Raw genomic sequence first — 24,083 nt, 5'->3', positions numbered from 1 at the left:
TGCCCGTGACAGACTCCAATGTACATGAGTACATGTATCGAATTTTCTGATTGTAAATTTCTAAACCAGAGTGGCAGAGGTACGGCATACACAAACGATGAATATGTGGATATGCTTCTGGTCCTTGGTGGATCTGATAACTGGGCTGGTGTTGCTGCTTTATTTTCAGATCAACTATGCTGGGGAAGAAAGCATTTGAAGTGAACTGTCATACACAGAATGCCACAAATTCTGTGTACCCCCACAGCTTTCAACTTAGCGTCAATTGAAATGGCTAAATGGTTCAAATGGCTCTGAGCACTATGCTACTTAACTTCTGAGGTCATCAGTCGCCTAGAACTTAGAGCTAATTAAACCTAACTAACCTAAGGACATCACACACATCCATGCCCGACACAGGATTCGAACCTGCGACTGTAGCGGTCACGCGGTTCCAGACTGAAGCGCCTTTAACCGCACGGCCACACCGGCCGGCCGTCAATTGAAATCATTAGGGTGAGTATTAATGTTATAGTGCATGTTATAACATTAGAGGTGTGACAAGAGTTAAATACAGGAAAGATGGAACCCAAATGTTAGAGCCGAAAACAGATTTCATGCAGCGATAAATCAAAGGCCAAAAACGCAATTACAATATAACAACACTCGAAGATGAAAATACTGTCTGCTATGTCAAACTAACCAACATCTGGCGTGTATGAATATATGCAGACACGCCCCTCTTCCAAACTTTTGGAATCTTATTGTATTTGTTGATCTAGGCATTTCGAATAACTAATTTTAATTTAACAGCTGCCACATCACACTCAGTGGCTACTTCCCGCATATAATCAACAATTTGTTGGTCTCACAAGTCGCCTTTTTGGTTGTAAATTAAGTTTGTCTACTTATTCATCGAAAAATCTTTCAAGATTGAAGGACAGACCTACAACATTGAACTGCAAATATTGTGCGCACATACGAGCGCGTGCACGGGCACGCATGCACACAGACACACACACACACACACACACACACACACACACACACACACAACTACAGAAAACTATACATAGGAGGTGGTTGTTCTTGTAGTGTCAGAAGCTGCGAAAGTGTAACTGCTGATCACTGTTTATACATTTTTCAGTAATAAAATGAAAACAGACTGAAACCAAATACAGTAGAGCAGCAATTACTCCACAACAACTGTTACAGAATTCTTGTGTTTCAAAATAATCTACCAGGGAGCAATAATGGAAGGAATGTTATGGGCATAATAAAGTCAAGTATGTTGTACTTTTTGTGGCATGATAAAGTCACGTCTCTTAAGTTGCGCCACTGAGAACTGGGAGTTCACATATGCAACTTTATTGCAACTTGAGTATACCAGTAGCTGTGGTGACACTTTTGTTGCGTGTATGAACCCCGCTTAAGCTAACCAGGTGGACAGCACAAGACTCACAGATTTCTCTTCTCTCCGAATATCATGCCTGTGGTACATGCACTCCACTACATGTATCACACTACACACTGTTCTGAGATCAACGGTAAGAGTTGCAACTATTCCGTTGCTGAAGCTCCAATTGCGGAAGAAGCATCTATGTTTCCCAAAAATAAGGGAGCGATTCATAATAAAACTTGACTTCTTTTTCGCTTTACATTTTCATGGGTAAGCAGCGCTTATCTAGCATACCCAGAATGCACGCTCCTTACTGCATGCAGAACTGCGTTGTATATGATGTGATGATGTGCCACTGCAAGGCATTTGAAACACTTTATTATGAGTCTGATTACCTGTATGCCATAATATCCACCAAGGTTATACTGGACTGTTGAAAGATGAGACTAATGAGTCATTGATTGTTCATTTTATTGGTCTAAGATCAGGATGATTAAGTGGTTGTGATGTATTCCTGGATTTATCTAAATTACTCTGCACCAAAAGGTCCACCTTCAGAAACTGCTAAAAAATGCTCTTGCGCTGAATACATAACTTTCACTTTTCAATGGTGTTTACAGAGTTTTGTGCAATGATGTCTAGTTTTGTGACCTGTTATAGTCACCTCTCTGTTCTATTTGCACTTGCTATAACTGGGATACCAACAAGTACTATGTATTACCATTTGACTGTCTAGGTTATGCTTCAACAATTTTTTATATACTTTTGTACCTCCATTTAAAACTAAGATAATTATGCATATGGATTACTTATGTAATTAACTACATTATTACCCACATTCATTTTAATTATATTCATAAATGTTGTGACAAAGTGTATACTATTCTGCTTGTCCTTTTCTCACATGATATACTGAGAACTATGGATGCAGGGTAAGAAGCAGGTTCCATACTTCTACATTTCCAGAAAGCATTTGACATGGTGACCCATTGCAGGCTGATAACGAAGATGCAAGCATAGGGGAAAAGTTCACAGATATGTGATGGCTCGAAGACTTCTTAAATAATAAAACCCAGTATCTCGTCCTAGATAGCGAGTGTTCATCAGAGACAAGGGTGTCATCAGGAGTACCCCAGGGAATTGTGATAGGACTGCTGTTGTTCTCTCTCTCTCTCTCTCTCTCTCTCTCTCTCTATATATATATATATATATATATATATATATATATATATATATATATATATATATATGACTTGGCTGACGGGGTGGGTAGTTGTTGTTTGCTGATGATGCCATGGTGTTTGGTAAGGAAATTGAGTGACTGTAGGAAGAGACAAAATGACTTGGACAAAATTTGCAGTTTGTGCGATGAATGACAGCTAGCCCTAAAAGTGAAAAAAATGTAAGTTAATGTGGATAAGTAGGAAGATCAAACCTGCGATGTTCGGATACAGCATAACAAGTGTCCTGCTTGACACAGTCAAGTCGTTTAAGTCTCTGGCCATAATGTTGCAAAGCGATATGAGGGGGAACGAGCATGTGAGAACTGCGGTAGGGAAGATAAATAGTCGACGTCGTTTTATTGGAAGAATTTTAGGGAAGAGTGGTTCACCTGTAAACGTGACCGCATGTAGGACGACGGTGCGACCTTTTCTTCATTATTGTTTGAATGTTTGGGATCCTTATAAGGTCCGGTTGAAGGAAAACATCGAAGCAATTCAGAGACTGCTAGATTTTTTACCGGTAGATTTGAACAACATGTAAATGTAATGTAGTTGCTTTGAGAATTGAAATGGGAATCCCTGGATGGAAGGCGAAGTTCTTTTCAAGAATCACAATTAAGAAAATTTAGACAACCAGCATTTGAAGCTGACTGTCAAACAATTCAACTGCCCCCAACAGCCAGCCGGAGTGGCCGTGCATTTCTAGGTGCTACAGTCTGGAGCCGAGCGACCGCTCCTGTCGCAGGTTCGAATCCTGCCTTGGGCATGGATGTGTGTGATGTCCTTAGGTTAGTTAGGTTTAATTAGTTCTAAGTTCTAGGCGACTGATGACCTCAGAAGTTAAGTCGCATAGTGCTCAGAGCCATTTGAACCATTTGCCCCAACATACACTGCGCATAAGGAGCATATAGATATAATACGAGAAATTAGGGCTCATCTGGAGGCATAAAGACAGTCGTTTTTCCCTCGCTGTGTTTGTGGGTAGGAGAGGAAACGAAATGACAAGTAGTGGTACAAGGTGGCACGCACCGAACGGTAGCTTGCGGAGTATCGATGTAGATGTATGGAAATTCAGTGTAACCAATATTTATTGAGACACCCATTTTATATAGTGTCCAAAAACACTATCAACCAAACTGACTCTCATTTTATGCTAATAGCATTTCGAGTAAACAGATATCGACCTTTGGAAATGTCTGGGCTTCACTTCCAGATCTGAGCAGTGTGGAAAATGTATTATACGACATTTGTCAGAAACACCGTTATGAATTTTACTTCCTCCTACTTATTACTTAGGTACATTAATAAAGTGTGTTACTGTTAGCTTCTTAATACACAAGTCTGAGTTATGAGGATAGACAACTCTTCTACCAATGCAGTGGTGAGTTAAGGAAAACATGAATTGTGAACATTTGACTTCAGTTGTTGTGACATATTCAACTCCGGTAAATTATTTCGCTAGACGTCTATTAAAGACAGCTGATCTTTCTTTAAAAACAAGTTTTATTATCAGCAGTTTCACTGCGGAAGCTGGGTAGGAGCTGTGCAATGGCAGTTAGGTGGACGGTGCCCAGGTCTCGCTCTTGCAGCGCATAAAACTTCGTAACTGCCGTTGTGCTTCCTCCACTCTATCGATAATTTCGTAGACATCGCAAGGAAGTATCTCTCCATTGTGCTGTCGTGTAGTGTCCGAATTATGAGCTATCTGTACTCGAATGCAGCGCCTTATATATTGCTGTGTTGTGTCCATTCTATTTTAGTCTGTCAGTAAGAGGCAGAAGGGAAAAACGCGCCCAACAGAAACGTCCTGTTGGTGTCCAAATTGGGATGTAGCTGTTTGTATACCTGAGTGTTTCAAAACATACCACACTCAGGCAAATTATGTGTAAGAATGGTGTGTACAGTTTTTTTTCGGAATAAAAACATGGTTCAGAAAAACTGTTTGAATACCTGCTAATTTTGGAATCACATAATCCAATTTTACGAATAGTTAAAGCAGGTTTCATCGTTTCAAATTACATACCACACGAACTTATTGCATTTCTAGTTACAATGACATGATCGTCGGAAACATGTCCTGGAATGCAGGAGGATATGCAGTGAATAGACGCATGGTGCAGGGAATGGCAATTGAATCTCAATGTAGACAAGTGTAATGTGCTGCGAATACACAGAATGATAGTTCCCTTATCATTTAGCTACAAAATAGCAGGTCAGCAACTGGAGGCAGTTAATTCCATAAATTATCTGGGAGTGCGCATTAGGAGTGATTTAAAATGGAATATAAAGTTGATCGTCGGTAAAGCAGATGCCAGACTGAGATTCATTGGAAGAATCCTAAGGAAATGCAATCCGAAAACAAAGGAAGTAGGTTACAGTACGCTTGTTCGCCCACTGCTTGAATACTGCTCAACAGTGTGGGATCCGTACCAGATAGGGCTGATGGAAGAGATAGAGAAGATCCAACGGAGAGCAGCGCGCTTCGTTACAGGATCATTTAGTAATCGCGAAAGCGTTACGGAGATGATAGATAAACTCCAGTGGAAGACTGCAGGAGAGAAGCTCAGTAGCTCGGTACAGGCTTTTGTTAAAGTTTCGAGAACATACCTTTACCGAAGAGTCAAGCAGTATATTGCTCCCTCCTACGTATATCTCGTGAAGAGACCATGAGGATAAAATCAGAGAGATTAGAGCCCACACAGAAGCATACCGACAATCCTTCTTTCCACGAACAATACGAGACTGGAATAGAAGGGAGAACCGATAGAGGTACTCTGGGTACCTTTCGCCACACACCGTCAGGTGGCTTGCGGAGTATGGATGTAGATGTAGGTGTAGAAATATATTAAAAGCAGCTGTTCAGCTGAAGATAGCATCAGAATGTGAAGCCACATAATAAATTGCATAGACTTAACATGTTAATAAAAAGTGGTTTGTTATTTATAACAAATGTGTATTGTTCTTAATGATATAATGTTTTTGAGTTATCTGGTTGATACTGTCCCAGGAAAGGCAACCAGTTACATTCGCGATAAGAGCAGCACCACGGAATACCGCTTGCCCACAGACGCGGATGTACAGAGAACAATTCTGGGGAAAGGTGATATAATTTCCAAGAGATCTGTAATCTATGTGAAACATTTTGAAGGAGAAGACACAATAACAATTGATACGTTTAAAGATTTGCAAGGAAGTGAGGAGAGGTACGAACAAGCTGGACAAGAGTTATGTGAAGGTGCGAGTCCAAGAGTTTTCCCAAATTCACCAAATTATCGACTAACTTTGAAGCTGAGAAAGATCCAGATGAAAAATCTCAAGTGAGAGGAAGATCTTTGTAAGAGAAATAAGGAGTGACTTACAGAATATGTGATTAAAAGCTATACAGACGTGTGTGAAAATGTAGTTGAGACTGTAGTAGGTGATAAGTGCTATCATGCTGTAATGCATGATTCATCATGTTTCAATAGGTTTCCAGGGAAAGGTTTTCCAAAACTTCGAACTAGTTTCAAGATTGACAGCTGTAAACATATCGCTTCTTTGCACATTTCGGCTGAAAATAAGTCAAATAGAGGTATATCCAACTAATGTCATATTTTGTTCTCATTTACAGTATTTGATTCTAGTTCTTACTTGTTGGCTTGTCTGATGAAGAAACAGTGGTGATACAACAGCACAGAAGTGAAGAATATGTCAGTTTCAAACAACGATATACAGAACAGTCCAAAACTTTTTCTTACCACTAAATTTTGAAACAGTTACTTACAAAGTAGTTAAAGCAGCTGCCAGGATAGAAGCTCAACCCCTTTGCTCAGTTGTTAATAAATCACTTGTAGAAGGCCACTTTCAAGAACTTTTGTTTAAAAAAGGCTCAAGAGGAGATATAGTGAACTACCACCCAATCTTTATTCTTCGAATTTTTTCAAAAACATTTGAAAGACTTATAGTAATGCAAATAAAAAATATAGAAAAATCAAACACAATTTCGGATAATCAATATACCTTTCAAAAAGCAAAAGCACAGTGGAGACCATTAATGAGTTTGTGGAAAAAAAATCGGTTCATCTTAGATAAGTCGAGAAAAATTGCAGGATTATTCTGCGACCTCACAAAAATATTTGATTGTGCAAACCATCACTTGCTCCTGTATAAAATGGAAAGATGTGGAATTGGGGGTTGTGCTGTAGAGTGGTTTACATTATATCTCACAAACAAAAAACAAAGGATAGCTATATCATCAAGCAAGGAAAATGCCTTCTCTGACTGGATAATTATTTTAGAAGGAGTTCCACTAAGTTGAGTTCTGGGTACAATTTCATTTCTACTTTATCTAAACAACTTGCCCCTAAACTTAAATTCACACTCAGCTTTTGTCGTTGATGACACCTCTGTCCTCGTCGAAAGCAATGACTCAGAACAAATTCCCTCAGCTGTTACAAATCTACTAGACAGTTTAGAAAACTGGTTCCAACTAAATGGATTTGAAGTTCAATGTTGGAGAACACATTTACTGCAATTTAACACTAAAAGCCCTAAGGTGAATGAAACCTACATTAATTACAGAAACTGAGAACTGAAAGAAGTGTTGTGTGTTAAATTTTTAGGAATGCATCTGGAGCAAAATTTATCCTGGTCTTCATATATAAATTACTTTGGAAATAAAATAAACAGCCTAGTCTTTGCAATCAATATTCTGTCATATGCGACTAGTATGGAGATGAGACTACTAGTTTACCACAGCTATTTTGAATCAGTTTTAAGGTATGGCATTATTTTTTGCAGTAACACAAGTAAAATGATTAGAATATTGAAATTACATAAATCAAATGTTAGAAACATGTGTAATGCAAAACCGAAGGAATCCAGTCGTCCACTAAATTTTAAAATATTAGGTGCCTCTGTTTGCACATTTATGAAATGATCATGTATACAGTAACCCTAAGTTATTAATAAATGGCTCTGAGCACTATGGGACTTAACATCTATGGTCATCAGTCAGTTATTAATAGACAATAATTTTAAACATCAATACAGCACTAGGAACAAGGGGAATATCATGCTTGCCACTCATAGATTAAAGATTTACAACATTCTAAAAGTGAAACAAATGCACAGCATGGAGGTAGGACAGCTGAAACAGAAGTTACGATAGTTGTTAGTACAGAAATGCTATTATTCATTAAGAGTTTATGAATGATAATGTGAAGATCTGAGTAGGAAAGCAAATGGTTGGCAAGTTCTGTTAATTGAGCTTAGAACTTTTATGTCAAATAAATGACTGTAATAATTATTTTTATATGAATGCTATTGTTATATATAGTTTCTGTAGTAAATATTAATTGTAATTGCAGAGTTGATGAATGCCCTGTACATTAAATCTTTCATTTAACTATGTATGTTATGGGACAGCAAAAATTCTGATTCTGATAGGAAAGTTGTGTTCACATTGTGCATTTTCTCCTTCATTACCTAATGTTTGAGATTTCCGTTTCAGAATTGTTTGTAGATATACAGACGCTAGGACTGAGTGTATCAAAATAGGTTAGAGACTATCGTTTATCAAACCATACATTTCATTATGTCTCAACTGTGTACAATGAGGAAACTGATAATGAAATTCCTTTAAACTTACTGTATAATAACATCATAAATTACTTGGTGCTTTCTACTTTAAATGCATGATAGCAAGCTGACAGTAGAAAAATTGTATTTTGCTGTGCTACATTTGAGCACAACGTAAACACACAATTACTCGTATTAGAGAGTAAAACCGCCTTGTTTTTAACGTGCAGCGAGAGGTCCATTCTGGAAGTCCGACCAGCTATTTGACAGTTACGCAATGTTGTCATTTTGTAGGCTCTATCAATTGAAGTAGGCTGTAGTTATAACGCTATACCAAGTTCGTACACCCGAACCACCATCGCGAATACCCTTCCAGCGTCAGAGAAGAACCCTTTGGCAGTTGTCGATTGTCGATCTGTGTCTCACCTATCACTACTCGACTGGGAATTGTATTCGTTGTTGGGCTGTGGTGATGTGGGTTCGTGTTAGTGATTGTTGTTTGTGTTATAGTCTAGGTTAGGAGCGAGCAGAGGTATTTATTCGTGTTTTCTAATGTTACCGAAATTTCGATGAGTTCGTTCGTATTTTAACAAGAGTAAACAAAAACATGAACTGTAAACAAGACTTTAGTCGCCGAGGTGAGGCCTCTCTTAAAATACAGCGTTTTGTAAGAAGTATTAGAAATTTCTTGGCTCTGAATCCGTATGATTTTGGTTTCAGTTCTGTCCATTCAAGCGAAGAAAAAAAGACAGAGGAATGGGAAAGCAAAGCTGAAAGCCAAAGACGGACAGAATGCTCTGAGACCTGATATGAGGTTTGTTCGAAATTTTCGCGGTAATATTAATACTGGAGCGGAAATGATATTAAAATGTGCTTTCCCCGTTATGTGTGTTCGTAAATGATTTATTACTGCAGAGAGTTTAAAGAGTAGTTAGCTTGGAAGACCTTTTTAAAACCCCCCTATTTCCATACGATTTTTGTATCAGCTGAAAATTTAATAAATCCATTCATTGGTTTCGGCATACAGATTTATGCATAATATGTAGGGCCATATATCAGTGCAGCTGGCGGAATATTATGCGGAATGTTTGGAAACTGACAAGATAGCTGTATGTAAGCACAGTGTTCAGTACATTTATTGAGAAGTACTTTGGTGTGCAGTGGGCTAGTGTAGCTGCTGGTTGATTGAATAATGGAAAACATGGAAGCTTGTTGATGATTCAGTAATATGTTTTGATGTGTATTGACGCTAGCTTAGAGAGTTGAGGCATCATTGTGTTCGTCCATTAATTGTACATTTCTCTTGTCATATAGTGCCGTGCGTGAATAATAACATGGTGGCAAATAATGTTGTCAAAAATAGTTTTGTTGGCCGTTTACAAATCAGTGAGAATAGTAAAACCTATCATATTTAATCCCCATTTATGTGAATTTGGTTTGAAATATGACACGGTCTTCCTTTTTGTTTCTCTTTTGCAGTTGGACAGTATTATTAATGCACATTTAGTAGGAAATTGTTGATGAGCTGTTTTCACAAGAGTTCTTGTGATGAGTTGTAGCAATATATTCAGCTGTTGAAGTCATGGCATAATCATGTTTGAAATAGCATCTTTTCTTTCTTAATTCCCATTTACTTTGATATTAGTCTGGGATCAAGTGTTCACTAGAACAAATAACTTCATTCAGTTACCTACATGCAGTTATCTGTAGGCAGGTCATTTTGCCATACACAATTTGAAACTTACTTTATTCAGTCGTTTGTCATCGTGGTCTATATTCAGAGCATAAGCATGTACAAAAGATTAGGATGTCATATAGAGATGAGTATAATTATACAATGGCTTATTATGCTGAAACTGAAGCAGATGTAAGTATTCATATCACTGAAATGGAATAGAAAAGTTGATATTCAAATTTGAACAAATCATGATTGCTGTCAAGATCATTTATTCTTTTAGGTCCAGAATACTGCATGCAGTGTCCTGTAACAAAGATGTGTAAACAAAGATTTTTGTTGCTTGACTGTGTAACTGTTTGAAAGATTGCTGTAGTTCCTTCCAAAAACTAGTTTCAAATAGATATTAAGGAATGTTTAAGATGATTGTGCAGTGGTTGTTGAGCTATATAATGTGCTTATACAGTGATCAGTTTTTGTAAGCCCTTTGTAGTTCGTTGTATTTGCTTATTTTGCTGTAAATGGCAAATTATAAATTAGATATTTGTTTATAAATGGCTCTGGCTGAACTGTCTTGATGTTTTGATGGTTTTTTATGCACATAGTTTGGTATACTTTCGTTTTGTAGCTGGTGAAAACATTAACATTGTCTTTATTGGTCATACAAGTAATGCATGCCTGTAGATCATTGTGCTTAATACATTTGAAGATTAACAAAATGTACTTTTATTTTGTAACCAAACAACACATTTTGTGTGTGTGGCATTCCTTTTGAGCTCATCTTAGATCTCAATTTTATAGCTGCAGAATCTACTGAGAATATCTGTTCTAGATGTAATGAAAAAAGCACTCTATCGGGTTTCTGGTCAGTAAATCATTTTAATTTGTATAATATTGTACAAATATGATGGGATTTCTGATGTAGACACCATTCTTTCTGCAGCCACACTTCACTGTGTGCCGTATGATGTCTAAATTTGGAGTAACACTGTGGTGTATTGAAAAGAATTATGTTTGTAAGACCAGTTACAGGATTCTTGTACAGACATTTTTCTGTTTCTGTACCAAGTTTCATTACAGTTTGTAAAATAATGTCACATTTATTTATCCCTTCAGCTTTTATAACAGCTGTGATTATATCTGCATGGTGTAGAAATAATCATATCTTCCAGACATCAGAGGATGTTGACTGTAATTTCACTAATAATTGGCAAACTCGGTGCTTCTCACATGGTAACTGCATTGTGAGCTCCTTTATTAAAAATAAGGCATTTTGTTGTATTTAAATTAAATTATAAATTATTAATGAGAATCAGATAAATTTCCAGAGGGCACAGATGACCTCAGATGTTAAGTCCCACAGTGCTTAGAGCCATTTAAATTTCGAGATGGACATCTTTCTAAAGCGCGTTAATCTCTTGAAACTATTAGCTTTCAATCCCAATTTTGAGGGTGCTCTGGCAGGTGCATCTGTAGATTTAACCTGATGGTTTGATCCAACTCAAGTGCTGGGTTAATGTTGCTTATAGACGGAAGGAGGGGAGGGGGCAGCACAGAATACAGGGAAAGGGAGATTACCATTTTACCACTGTATACTATTTAACCACGTGAAACACAATACCAACCAATGGTGTTGCAGTAGTGGTAACACCAGTACCTGTCAGATCATCAAAGTTAAGTGCTGTTGGGATTGGCCAGCACTTCAATGGGTCACCAACTAGGTCTTCATAGCACTGTTGGCAAGTGGGATGCACTCAGCCCTCGTGAGGCCAATTTAGGAGCTACTTGACTGAGTAGTAGTGGCTCTGGTCATGAAAACTGCCCATGAGAGCGGTGTGCTGACCACATGCCCTTCCCTATCCACATCCAGTGATGCCAAAAGGCTGATGATGACATGGTGGTCGATCCGTACTGTTGAGCCTTACAGTACCTATTCAGACAGAGAGAACATCATACCACCTGTGCTGGCATTATGGTATTGTGCTAGTGGTGCTGTGTACAGTAAATTGGAAATTGAGTAGGAAGACAAATGTAACCAACTACAGGTGCGAAACAGGCTAGCTCTGAAGTGTTGTTACCTTTTTCCCAGTTTACATAGGATCAGATCTCAAAGTGCAGCATTTCATCCTCATTCTTCCTGATTGGTGTATCACATTAAACTGGCATTTTTAATGTTTTTATTACTGACAGTTATCATATTAATCTGCTACTGTCTGACGAAAGGTTGAATTTTTATAAACCACCTTTCTCGTCATGTTATCAAGTAATATGGTGTGTTCACCCAGCTATTAATTGGTTTTTAGGAAATACGTCATTCTCCACAATTGCCACAAATGGTATGAATGTGGTCAGTGTCACACTGCCAACTCATCTCAACAGTATCATGTTGTTGTAGTGGTCTTCTGGGCAGAGACTGGTTTGACGCAGCTCTCAGTGGTACTCTATTCTGTGCAAGCTTCTTCATCTCTGAGTAACTACTGCAACCTACATCCTTCTGAATCTGCTTAGTGGATTCGCCTCTTGGTCTCCCTCTACAATTTTTACCCCCCCCTCCCCCCCATTCTTCTCTCCAATACTAAATTGGTAATCCCTTCATGCCTCAGAATGTGTGCTACCAACTGATCCCTTCTTCTAGTTAAGTTGACCCACAAACTCCTCCTCTCTCCAGTTCTGTTCACTAACTCCTCGTTGGTTATTTGGTCTACCCCTCTAATCTTCAGCATTCTTCTGTAGCACCACATTTCAAATGCTTCTATTCTCTTCTTGTGAAACTGTTTATTGTCCTCCATGTTTCACTTCCATACATGGCTACACTCCAGACAAATACTTCAGAAAAGACTTCCTGACACGTAAATCTATACTCGATGTTAACAACTTTCTCTTCTTCAGAAATGCTTCCCCTGTCATAGCCAGTCAACATTCTATATCCTCTCTACTTTGACCATCATCAGTTATTTTGCTCCCAAAATAGCAAAACTCAACTACTACTTTAAGTGTCTCATTTCATATTCCAACTACCTTAGCATCATCTGATTTAACTTTAATACATTTCATTATCCTTGTTTTGCTTTTGTTGATGTTCATCTTATATCCCCCTTTCAAGATGATATGCATTTCATTCAACTGCTCTTAAAGTCCTTTGCTGTCCCTGACAGAATTACAATGTCATCACCAAACCTCAAAGTTTTTACTTCTTCTCCATGGATTGTAATTCTTACTCAAAATTTTTCTTTTGTTTCCGTTATTGCTTGCTCACTATACAGATTGAATAACATCGGGGATAGGCTACAACCTTGTCTCACTCCTTTCTCAACCACTGCTTCCCTTTCGTTCTCCTGAACTCTTCTAACTGCCATCTGGTTTCTGGTAAATAACCTTTCACTCCCTGTATTTTACCCCTGCCATCTCCAGAATTTGAAAGAGAGTAATCTGGGCAACATTGGCAAAAGCTTTCTGTAAGTCTACAAATGCTAGGAACGTAGGTTTGCCTTTCCTTAATCTGTCTCCTAAGATAAGTCGTAGGATCAGTATTGCATCGTGTGTTCCTACATTCTTGTGTTAGTATTTGACTTATTAAACTGATAGTTCGGTAATTTTCACACTTGCAACACCTGCTTTCTTTGGGCTTGGAATTATTATATTCTTCTTAAAGTCAGACGGTATTTCTTCTGTTTCATACATCTTGGTCACCAGATGGTAGAGCTTTGTCATGGCTGGCTCTCACAAAGTTGTCAGTGGTTCTAATGGAATGTTATCTACTCCCAGTGCATTGTTTCGACTTACGTCTTTCAGTGCTCTGTCAAATTCTTCACGCAGTATCATATCTCCCCATTTCATCTTCATTGTCCTCTTCCATTGCCATGATATTGTCCTCAAGTACATTGGCCTTGTATAGACCCTCTATATACTCCTGCCACCTTTCTGTTTTCCCTTCTTTGCTTAGAGCTGGTTTGATATTCATACAGATGGATCTCTTTTTGCCAAAGGTCTCTTTAATTTTCTTGTAGGCAGTATCTATCTTATCTCTATTGATATATGCCTCTGGATCCTTAAATTTGTCCTCTAGCCATCCCCGCTTAGCCATTTTGCAGTTTCTGTCGATCTCATTTTTAAGACATTTGTATTCCTTTTCGCCTGCTTCAGTTACTGCATTTTTATATTTTCTCCTTTGATCAGTTAAATTCAATATCTCTTCTGTCACCCAAGGATTTCTACTAGACCTTGTCTTTTTACCTACTTCATCCTCTACTGCCTTCACTATTTCATTTCTCGAAGCTACCCATTCTTCTTCTACTGTATTTCTTTCCCCTGTTCTTGTCAATCGTTCTGTAATGCTCTCTCTGAAACCCTCTACAACCTCTGTTATTTCAGTTCATCCAGGCTTCATCTCCTTAAATTCCTACCTTTTTGCAGTTTCTTCAGTTTTAATCTACAGTTCATAACCAATAAATTGTGGTCAGAGTCCACATCTGCCCCTGGGAGTGTCGTAAAGTTTAAAGCCTTTTTCCTAAATCTTTGTCCTACCATTATATAATTCATCTGAACCCTTCCAGTATCTCCAGGCCTATTCCATGTATACAACCTTCTTTCATGATTCTTGAACCAAGTGTTAGCTTTGATTAAGTTATGCTCTGTACAAAATTCTATCAGGTGGCTTCCTCTTTCATTCCTTATTCCCAGTCCATATTCACCTACTACTTTCCCTTCTCTTTCTTTTCGTATAATTGAATTCCAGTCCCCCGTGACTATTAAATTTTCATCCCCATTAACTATCTGAATAATTTCTTTTATCACATCATACAGTTCTTCTATCTCTTCATCATCTGCAGAGCTACTTGGCGTATAAACTTGTACTACTGTGGTACGCGTGGGCTTCATGTCTGTCTTGGCTACAATAATCCGTTCACTATGCTGTTCGTAGTAGCTTACCGGTGCTTCTATTTTTTTTTATTAATTATTAAACCAACTCCTGGATTACCCCTATTTGATTTTGTGTTTATAACCCTGTACTCGCCTAACAAGAAGTCCTGTTCCTCCTGCAACTGAACTTCACTAATTCCCACTTTATCTAACTTTAACCTATCCATTTCCCTTTTTAAATTTTCCAACCTACCTTGCCAGTTAATGGATCTGACCTTCCATACTCTGATCTGTAGAATGCCAGTTTTCTTTCTCCTGATAACGTCCTCCTGAGTTGTCCCCACCCTGATATCCGAATGGGGGACTATTTTACCTTTGGCATATTTTACCAAAGACGCCATCATCATTTAACCATGCAGTAAAGCTGCATGCCCTCGGGAAAAATTATGACTGTAGTTTCCCCCCTTGCTTTCATCATTTCACTGCACCAGCACAGCAAGGCCTGTTTGGTTGATGTTACAAGGCCAGATCAGTCAATCATCCAGACTGCTGCCCCTGCAACTACTGAAAAGGCTGCTGCCCTTCTTCAGAAACCACACGTTTGTCTGGCCTCTCAACAGATACCCCTCTGTTGTGGTTGCAACTATGCTATGGCTATCTGTATCACTGAGGCACGCAAACCTCCCCACTAACAGCAACGTCCATGGTTCATGGGTGGGTGGGGCGTGGGGGGGGGGAGACGACCATAGTAAGTATAGTGAAGTAAATACTGCAGTGCATCGGCCAGGCAGTTGGTGTTCAGAACAATCTGTGGTGTAGGGTCGTGCCGTAACTTACCGTGAAGTTGCCAGGTTTTGAGCTTTGGTGAAGGCTCACCGTCACACCTAACTTGTCCTTTATTTCAACGCAACTTCCTACTTCAGGTAGATTACTCATTGCTCCTCAAAGTTACTACTTCAAATTATGTACTTATTTTGGATGAAACTAAATTTTAATAGTCTATTCACTGTGAAACTTGGTAGTCATATGTTTAGTGAAATATAAATATGATTTAGCCCATTTAATATTTAGTTTTTGTAATTCCTGGTGGCAGAATGGCTGTAATTGCTCTTACATATCCTAAGAACTACAGTGCATTTAGCATCATTGCAGCACTTTCTCAGCTGACAGCATGGCTGGATGAAGCAACAGACACTAATCAGTCTCAAAATCACCAGAGAGAAACTTCATGAGGAATTGAAAAATATCAGATTTGTCAAAGTGTAAAATGTTCTCCTACAGTAGTTCTGATTGGATATGTGTATATTTTCTGTTATGAAGTTGGAATTTCTAATTGGAGGGATATATTTTGCAGTACACATTCTTTTTCCTTAATTATGAGTACCTAATGTGATTTCTTTCCCTTGCATTTGTGGATTCATCTCACTACTAATCTGTTTGTAACATCTTTCTTGAGACTCAAATCGGTTATATATGCTATTTCTTGTTGCCTTTGACTGCTTCATTGTATGTGCTACTCGTGCTGTCTTTTAACCATTTCCATTTCAGTGATTGGTTCACTTATGTTAATAATTAAGTACTCATTTCTATCTCCTAATATTCTATCATTTTCAGATAAATTTCACAGAGTTTTGGGCACTATTTGAAACTTCTCTTCTTTATCAGTTCTAAGTGAGTTTCACACCACTGTTACCAATGGTTATCACATGCAGTGACAACATTTGGTCCTGAGAATGAAAATTCTGACTGGTTAGAGTGTAATTTTTTTAAAGCATCCAATTTTCATTATTGTAAACATTTACACAACCCTGAAATGTAACCAATGCACTGCAGAAGATATTTGGATCGCTACGCAATTCAAAAGAAAGAACCAATGCCATGGTATGCAGTGTTCGTTACATTGTCAGATTCTTCTTCTGAAATAGGAATGCCTAATAAAACATCCACACACTATTTTTTCAGAATTGTCTACATGCTGCTTTTTTCTTGCTCCTGTTAGGTATCATAGGTACCTCAGAATTTCATTACTGGGAATGTGCTCCACATTTGTATCTTGCACATGTACATACTGTGCTAAACTTTTTCTCCGATGTTCAACTCCTTAGTTCTGAATCAGGAAACTGTGAACTGCTAGTGTCGATTGTCTGACTACTGCTGATTTAAGTGTTCAAACTGTGTTGTGTGCAGTAGGAATGTACTAGTCAATAGTTAGAGATTCCACATTGTGCTAATGTTTTGTTTTGGAATTAGTGATGTAATAGGGACACTAATTACAGGTAATGTCAATTACGTATCATTTGAGCATATGCTTACCTCTGGGTGTTACTTTCACTTTTTTAGGTACATACATGTAATGCACAGATAACAAACACATTGGCAGCACTGTGTGATGAGGGTGGGGATTGTTTTGTGTGCAGTTCTCTCCTTGCAGCAGATTGTATTGGCCAGAGCTTGCTTCCTTACCTCCCCACAACACCTGAAAAATTGGAATCTCCTTCCTGTAATTTTTTTGTGTTTGATGCCACAGCTTCACAAAACTCGCAAAGGTTGAAACTGTATCTTCTTCCACCTGAGATAAACACACCGTGTTTTGTAATATAGTGACAGATTTATGTATTTAAACAATAGAAACTCCAGGTAGGAATATCGGCAATGTAGGAAAAGACAGATTGCTACTTACCATGAAGGAGACACGTTAAGTTGCAGACAGGCACAATTAAGACATTTACATAAAGCTTTCAGCCACACCATTCATATGCACAAGCAAGCACACCTCATGCACATGTGATCACCAACTCCAGCACCTTGGGCTGATAAAGGATGTGGCTGAAATCTTTATGTAAGTGTCTTTTAGTTATGCCTATCTGCAACTTAATGTATCTTCTTTACAGTAAGTAGCAGTCTGTCTTTTCCTAAACTGTAGATTTGTGTATTTCCTGTACAATTCTCAATCCATTGCTTAAAAATATAATGTTTCATGATCCAGACCTCCCTAAAAGTTTTACTGAATACCCCAAATAACTTTTCACCTAAAATAGTTTGTACTATTAAAAAATGTAATGCAAGTCAGTAGCACCAGTCCCTGACATGCAAGATTGTAATGTGCACCAATCATTGATGTTCATACATACCAGTCTTTGACTGTTAGCTGAACATAGGTTTAAAACATTTTAAATCATTCTATGATAATTAAGTCATGGAAAAGTGTATAGCACTAAATGAGCTGAGTACAGCTATATTATTAATGTTGTATGAAGTGGTTGGAATGGTTTCATCAAGAATAGGAAAAAGGAACACAGTTACATAAAAAGTAGGGAAGTAGGATGTAAACTTAAAGTGGCAGTGAAAATTTTTCACAAATGAGCACATTATTTTCCATTATACACCCAGACTTGGGAAACTGGTATTGTAGCCATGGTCCTGTAGACAAGTGAACAGGTCCTGATAACTTCCCTGGATGAGTCTTGTTTCAGTACACAAACTACTTATTCATCCAGTTTAATGATTCTATCACTAATGCATCCATAACTTGGATACTATTACTTATGTCATTTTTTCTGTCTACCTTCCTTGCTTGATTGCTGTCTGAGGCCAAAAGACAGCTCTCTTGAAAGGTGAAAGGTGAAGGTAAATCTGCATGAAGAGTATTTCTCAGTGTCACCGATGTAGATTCCAAAGTAGCGGAGTTAGCCTGTCCTGAGTCCAAAGCATTATTTTATGGAATATCAGATATATTATTTGAAAAGGAAGAAGCCAAGTCATTGAAGTTTGTCAATATATTGTCTTGTGTTTGAGGGCTACTTGAATGGGGTTGGACTGGCATTTCATATTGGTTAATTTTATCACAAATGCTTTGCACCAAACTTTCATTTTCTTCTGTGCGTTGCTTTTTGATGCTGTCATTGAACTGTGTTTCCAGATTTTTAGTTTCTTGATTTTTTTCCACATCATGGAAAGTGAGGTGTCGTCTTTATCCCCAGTGGAATTCTCCATTGCTTAACTGTTTACCAGTTTCTCAACTGCAATGTTATATTTCAGACTCTGTGAACTATCTGTAAGGTTTAAATGATCATTAATAGGCCTTGATATTACTGAAGGCAAACTATTGGTATTTTCAAGTAATTTGTAACAATTTTGTTGAATTTTACATTTTCAACAGTGAATAGACACAATCCTGAGGTTCTAAAACCATTCTGTATTGTCTGCTCAGTAATGCACCACAATGCTTCCCTTAGTGTAGGTCCAACATTTTCTTTTTCAGCTGATTTCCACAGTTGGATGCTCAACTTTCTTCCACACCCATTTTCCATTCTTGTTGTAGTGTTTAGACACATACCATGGCTAAATAATATGCATTAGGGAACAATACTATTAGTGTTATGGACTATACCATTTCCAAAACAACTCCAACAAGTCTAAAATTATTTGAGATGCCATCAATGGAAAAATATGGTTGGCTGCTGGATTTGTGTGTGTGTGTGTGTGTGTGTGTGTTGGGGGGGGGCTGCATTCATACTTTTTTCTTATAATTGCAGACATTGTCTAAACTTTTATTGCCCTTACTTTTGATCTTTAGGCTAAAATAAATAAATAATTGTCATTTCATTGGAATTGAAATCTCTACTTGAAGGGAATTTGCTGTTTCCAATTTTTTGTTTCTTTCAAATACTGTTCTGTTTCTACAAACCACTTATGACTTTGTTGCTCAGCGACATTTTCACAGGAAGTTGTGTAGTTCTGTGGCAACCTGTGTCACATGGCCCAAATTTAAACAAGGTCCCCATGTTATCGTGTCAAATTTTTATAAAATTTTTACAGAATGTACATATAGGTCTTATAAGAAACCATGTCAAATTATAGCTGGGTAAATAATAGTGTGGGGCCAGTAGTCATGTCTTTGTAAAGGCCAGTGTTTCCACATAATGGCAGATACAAATTAATCATGGAATTTGCGTTACTGTTGCTCATGATCTAACGGGACTCCCGTGCTAAAACTCTGTGATTTTTCTCAACGTTTTAGCTACAGCAGCATAGTTGCTGAACATATCCTCAGTGTAGAGCATGTTTATCACAATTTGCTGCTAAAGTAGCTCTTCAATCCTGTCATGACATAATTTGGATTATGTTTTGACAACTTGTATCTTAGGACAGAACGATTTTCTGACACTTCTTTTTCCCCCATTTGCAGCCAGCCAGCATGTTGTAAAGCTGTGCAGTAGTTTTGTTGCTCATTTACCAAGTTATCTAATATTAAAATTGATTCAAAACATTTATTCCCCAATTTTGTCTGATTTTCAAAAGCGTCTTATCTCAGAAGGGTCCTGTCAGATTTGATTTTTCTTTGTACCATTGAAAAGAGCTTATTTCGTTTGATCATCAAAAGTTTAATTTTTGAGACAAACTGGTTTAAAGATTTTTAATCATTTTTTCAGCTTCTATTACTATCAGTAATAAAAAATTGAAGAACGGGCTTTGAATGCTATTACGAGCAAAGAATGTTTGGACTTTTTGAATATGCACTTTTGAAAATTACATTAAATCTGTTATTAGTTGTCTTTGTTTTTCCTTAAAATAAAAATTAATTTGCTTAACCTTTGACTTTTAGAAATGTTTATCTGTTCATGTAGATTGTTTCTGTGCTTTTTTGGAATTCACCACAACACTTTCCTCTGTCTATGAACCTGCAGTTTTTTTAGGTGAAAATATCAAGCTATTTTATGTTGAACAGTTGAAGACAAAGTGAAGTGGAATTTAGGATCTGTGTGTAGCTTGATGGATCTTAAGGCAACAATTCAAAGTAGTGTAGCATTGGTTTGGCAGATAAACCTGCATGTCACCTGACAACATTTTACCATTCTTTCTGAAACCCCAGACATCACTTCTTCTATAGTCCAACTTTGAGGTGACAATGTCAAAATCTGCAATTTTTCTTGCTGCTTTGACAGTTGCAACTTTGAATTCTTGTAATCGGTCGCCTATGATCGAAGTGTTTAGTATGTTCCTTACTTGTCCTTGGTGTTTGAAAATCTTTTACATCAAAGCCCCAGCAACAGCAGTGTTATGTGCAGTTGCTTCCCGAGTTTCATTTACCTTACTTTTTGTATAACTTCTGGCACACGTCATTGATACCATTGTAATTTCAGAGGAGAGATGCCAGCAGCAGTTGGACTTGTGTCAACTACGTGATTCTGATGGATGTGCTTTCTGCTTCATCTTCTGTATGTGATGAAGCTGATTTTTTTTTCTTTTGTGTGTGTGTGTGTGTGTGTGTGTGTGTGTGTGTGTGTGTGTGTGTGTGTGTGTGTGTGTTCCTGCATATGTTTTTTGACATGTTGATGACGTTTTGTGACCAAGTTGAACATTGCACTTTGTCATATCTTTCAAATGATCAGCTGTTTCTGAAGTAACAGCCCATGAACCCTTTTCTGTAGAATGTTTCTTTAGACCAAAAAGATTACAACAGAATTTCTGTAGAAGTGCATTCTTATCAAAAAGCACTGCTTTGTGATGAAAGCATATTTGGGCATTTTTGAGCAACATATTACACTTCTTCGATTAAGTAGTTGTTGCTGTTGTGCTGAAAATTCTTTTATTTCTTTGAAACCATATTCAGTTGCAAATGTTTTCAGGTAATATGTAGAATTATGTGCAAAACCAATGCTACATTGAATTAAAATATTGCTTTGAACATCCATCAAGATACAGTTTCATCCTAATTTCCACTTCACTATGTTTCCAACTGTTAAACATAAAATTGCTGGATATTTTCACCTAAAAGATACTGCAGGTTTATAACTGGTGAAAAGTGTTGTGAATTCTTAAACAGCATAGAAAAAACCTAAATGAACAGATAAACATTTCTAAAAGTCAAAGGCTGGGCACATTAATTTTTATTTTAAGAAGGAAAAAAAAAGACAACTAATAACAGCTTAAACAGATTTTGCATTATGAGATTTTCACTCTGCAGTGGAGTGTGCGCTGATATGAAACTTCCTGGCAGATGAAAAGTGTGTGCTGGACTGAGACTCGAACTCGGGACCTTTGCCTTTCGCGGAGACATGTCTCCGCAATATCCTTTCTTTCAGGAGTGCAAGTTCTGCAAGGTTCGCAGGAGAGCTTCTGTAAAGTTTGGAAGGTAGGAGACGAGGTACTGGCAGAAGTAAAGCTGTGAGGATGGGACATGAGTCGTGCTTGGGTAGCTCAGTTGGTAGAGCACTTGCCCGCGAAAGGCAAAGGTCCCGAGTTCGAGTCTCGGTCCGGCACACAGTTTTAATCTGTCAGGACGTTTCAGATTTTGCATTGTTCAAATGTGCATGTTCAAGAAGTCCACACATTCTTTGTTTGTAATAGCAGTTGAAGCGTGTTCTTGAACTTATTTATTATCTTTGAACTGATTTGTCCCAAAAATTAAACAGACTTTTCTGTATCAAACAAAATGAAAATGAGCTCTTTACAATGGTTCAAAGAAAAATAAAATATGAGATATAGCCTTTTGAAAATCAGATAAAATTGGCAGAATGAATGTTTTGAATTGATTATAATATGGGATAACGCAGTAAATGACTAATCAAGACAACTATTGCAGAGTTAAGTGACATGCTGGCTGGCTGCAAATGGGGAAAAAATGAGCATCAGAAAATCATTCTATCATGAGATACAAGCTGCCAAAATATGGCCCAAATTTGTCACAGCAAGGCTTGTGAGCTACTTTAACAGCAAATTGTGATAAATCTGGCTTATAATGAGGATATGTTCAGCAACTATGCTGTTGTAGCTAAAAAGTTGAGTAGACTCATATAATTTTAGTATGGGAATCCCCTTAGATGATGAGCAACAGTAAAGCAATGTTCATGATTTATTTGTATCTGCTGCAACATGAAAAACTGGCCAGTGCAAAAACATGATTAGTGGCTCCATCATACTACTTACTCAGCTGTAATATATAATGGCTTCATGTAAGACTGATATGTACATCCTGTAAAAAAATTATTAAAATTGGAGAGAGTCACGTAGAGTCCCATAGGCCACTTGACATGGAATGTCTTCCTAGAGAATGTGTACCACTTCGCTTGTTCTTCCATTAGCAAATGGGTTTTGCTTTTAATTTCACTTGTTATTTGCTGTATACTGTCCAGGACTAGCCAGTGGACTAGATTGTTTTCATCTTCTGTAATTATAGTGGAAGGACTAAATTTCCACAGTTTGGGACTTGACGTACTTGAAATAGTGTCACCCATGGTACACCAAATTCCTTAGTTGCAGTAGCCTTTAGGATGCTCGCCTGGGCAGCATATATAGTTTTTGTCATTCGTGCAGGTGTGTAATTTCTCTTGGGCCCCATATGTGGAACAAAATGCTTCAGTTGTTGACAGCCAGTTGTTCTAATGAATTACACTATGTCAAAGACTGGAACCAAGATTCAGATAAATCATTTTTGTCATGGCATGTCGCGAATGATGTGTAAAAAATAAAAAAAACTGAGGTATCAGTTATTCACTGGGAGTGTCAAAAGATAAGGAACGTCACAGAAAATGATAAATCAATCTTTACATTCAACTCTTTAAAATTATCAGGTGGGATTAATGTTACTTTTAAAAAGTTGCTTTAGTTCCAACAATACTGTGGATTAGTCCAATATAATAGTATTTCTAATTTAAGTGTGCAAATGTTAAACATCATGAATTAAACAAGAGCCTTACCTTAATGTTTGTTAAGAACTACATTATCCAGTACACAGCTGTAATGGTATACTGTCTCACAATTTGGGAGAGACGATTTTTGGACCTGATGATGGTCTGGTCCTAGACCGAAATCAATTGTCTCTAATAAAATATATCATTTCAGCTCTTAAGCCATTAAAGCTATACAACTCCATTTCCATAGAATGTTCATAGTGCTTGTCTTTGTGAAATTGCTCTCTGAACATCAACAATCACTTTCCAGTTTATTTCCCCTGCAAAACACAAAATTTCCATGTGTGTACCAAAGAGAATGGCTTTAATTTCATTATTACTTAACAAAAATGAGAGGTGTCAAAGACTGGTGCTTAACATGCTTTATTCTTCAGTAAGTCACTCTATTTTCTCATCAGAAATACACAGTTTCCACTTTGTGGCTGTTTTCAGGTGGTTCCTACAAAGCATTTGATGTATACTGTCTGACTTGGCACATGCATACTATGTTATAGGCATTGTTTCAGTATATTCACAAGCCCAAATCTAGGTAGTTGTGACCAAAGAATGGCATAATTTAATCAAGAATGAAGCAACTTAGATGGAGCAAGATTAGGTTTCCTTGTGTGCAGTCCTTCCTCTAATTAACTTCATACACCTTGCTGTATTGTTCACTTGACGCTCATCCTCTTCCACCTCACCCAGACCATTTTACC

At 37.6% G+C, this 24,083-nt stretch overlaps 1 protein-coding gene across 1 annotated transcript in view; it reads left to right on the top strand.

The window, feature by feature from the left end:
* Positions 1–8,599: 8,599 nt before the first annotated feature.
* Positions 8,600–24,083, top strand: part of LOC126184992 (SRSF protein kinase 3) — a 380,865-nt gene continuing 365,381 nt past the window's right edge. Inside the window, exons 1-2 of the mRNA XM_049927704.1 lie at positions 8,600–8,798; positions 8,881–8,974. Coding sequence (XP_049783661.1) covers positions 8,768–8,798; positions 8,881–8,974 — 125 coding nt within the window. The 5' untranslated portion in view covers positions 8,600–8,767. The remainder of the gene's footprint in view (positions 8,799–8,880; positions 8,975–24,083) is intronic.

Source organism: Schistocerca cancellata, chromosome 4 (genome assembly GCF_023864275.1).
Source record: "Schistocerca cancellata isolate TAMUIC-IGC-003103 chromosome 4, iqSchCanc2.1, whole genome shotgun sequence".
Classification (NCBI taxonomy): Eukaryota; Metazoa; Arthropoda; class Insecta; order Orthoptera; family Acrididae; genus Schistocerca; species Schistocerca cancellata.
This window is presented reverse-complemented; position numbering and strand designations above follow the sequence as displayed.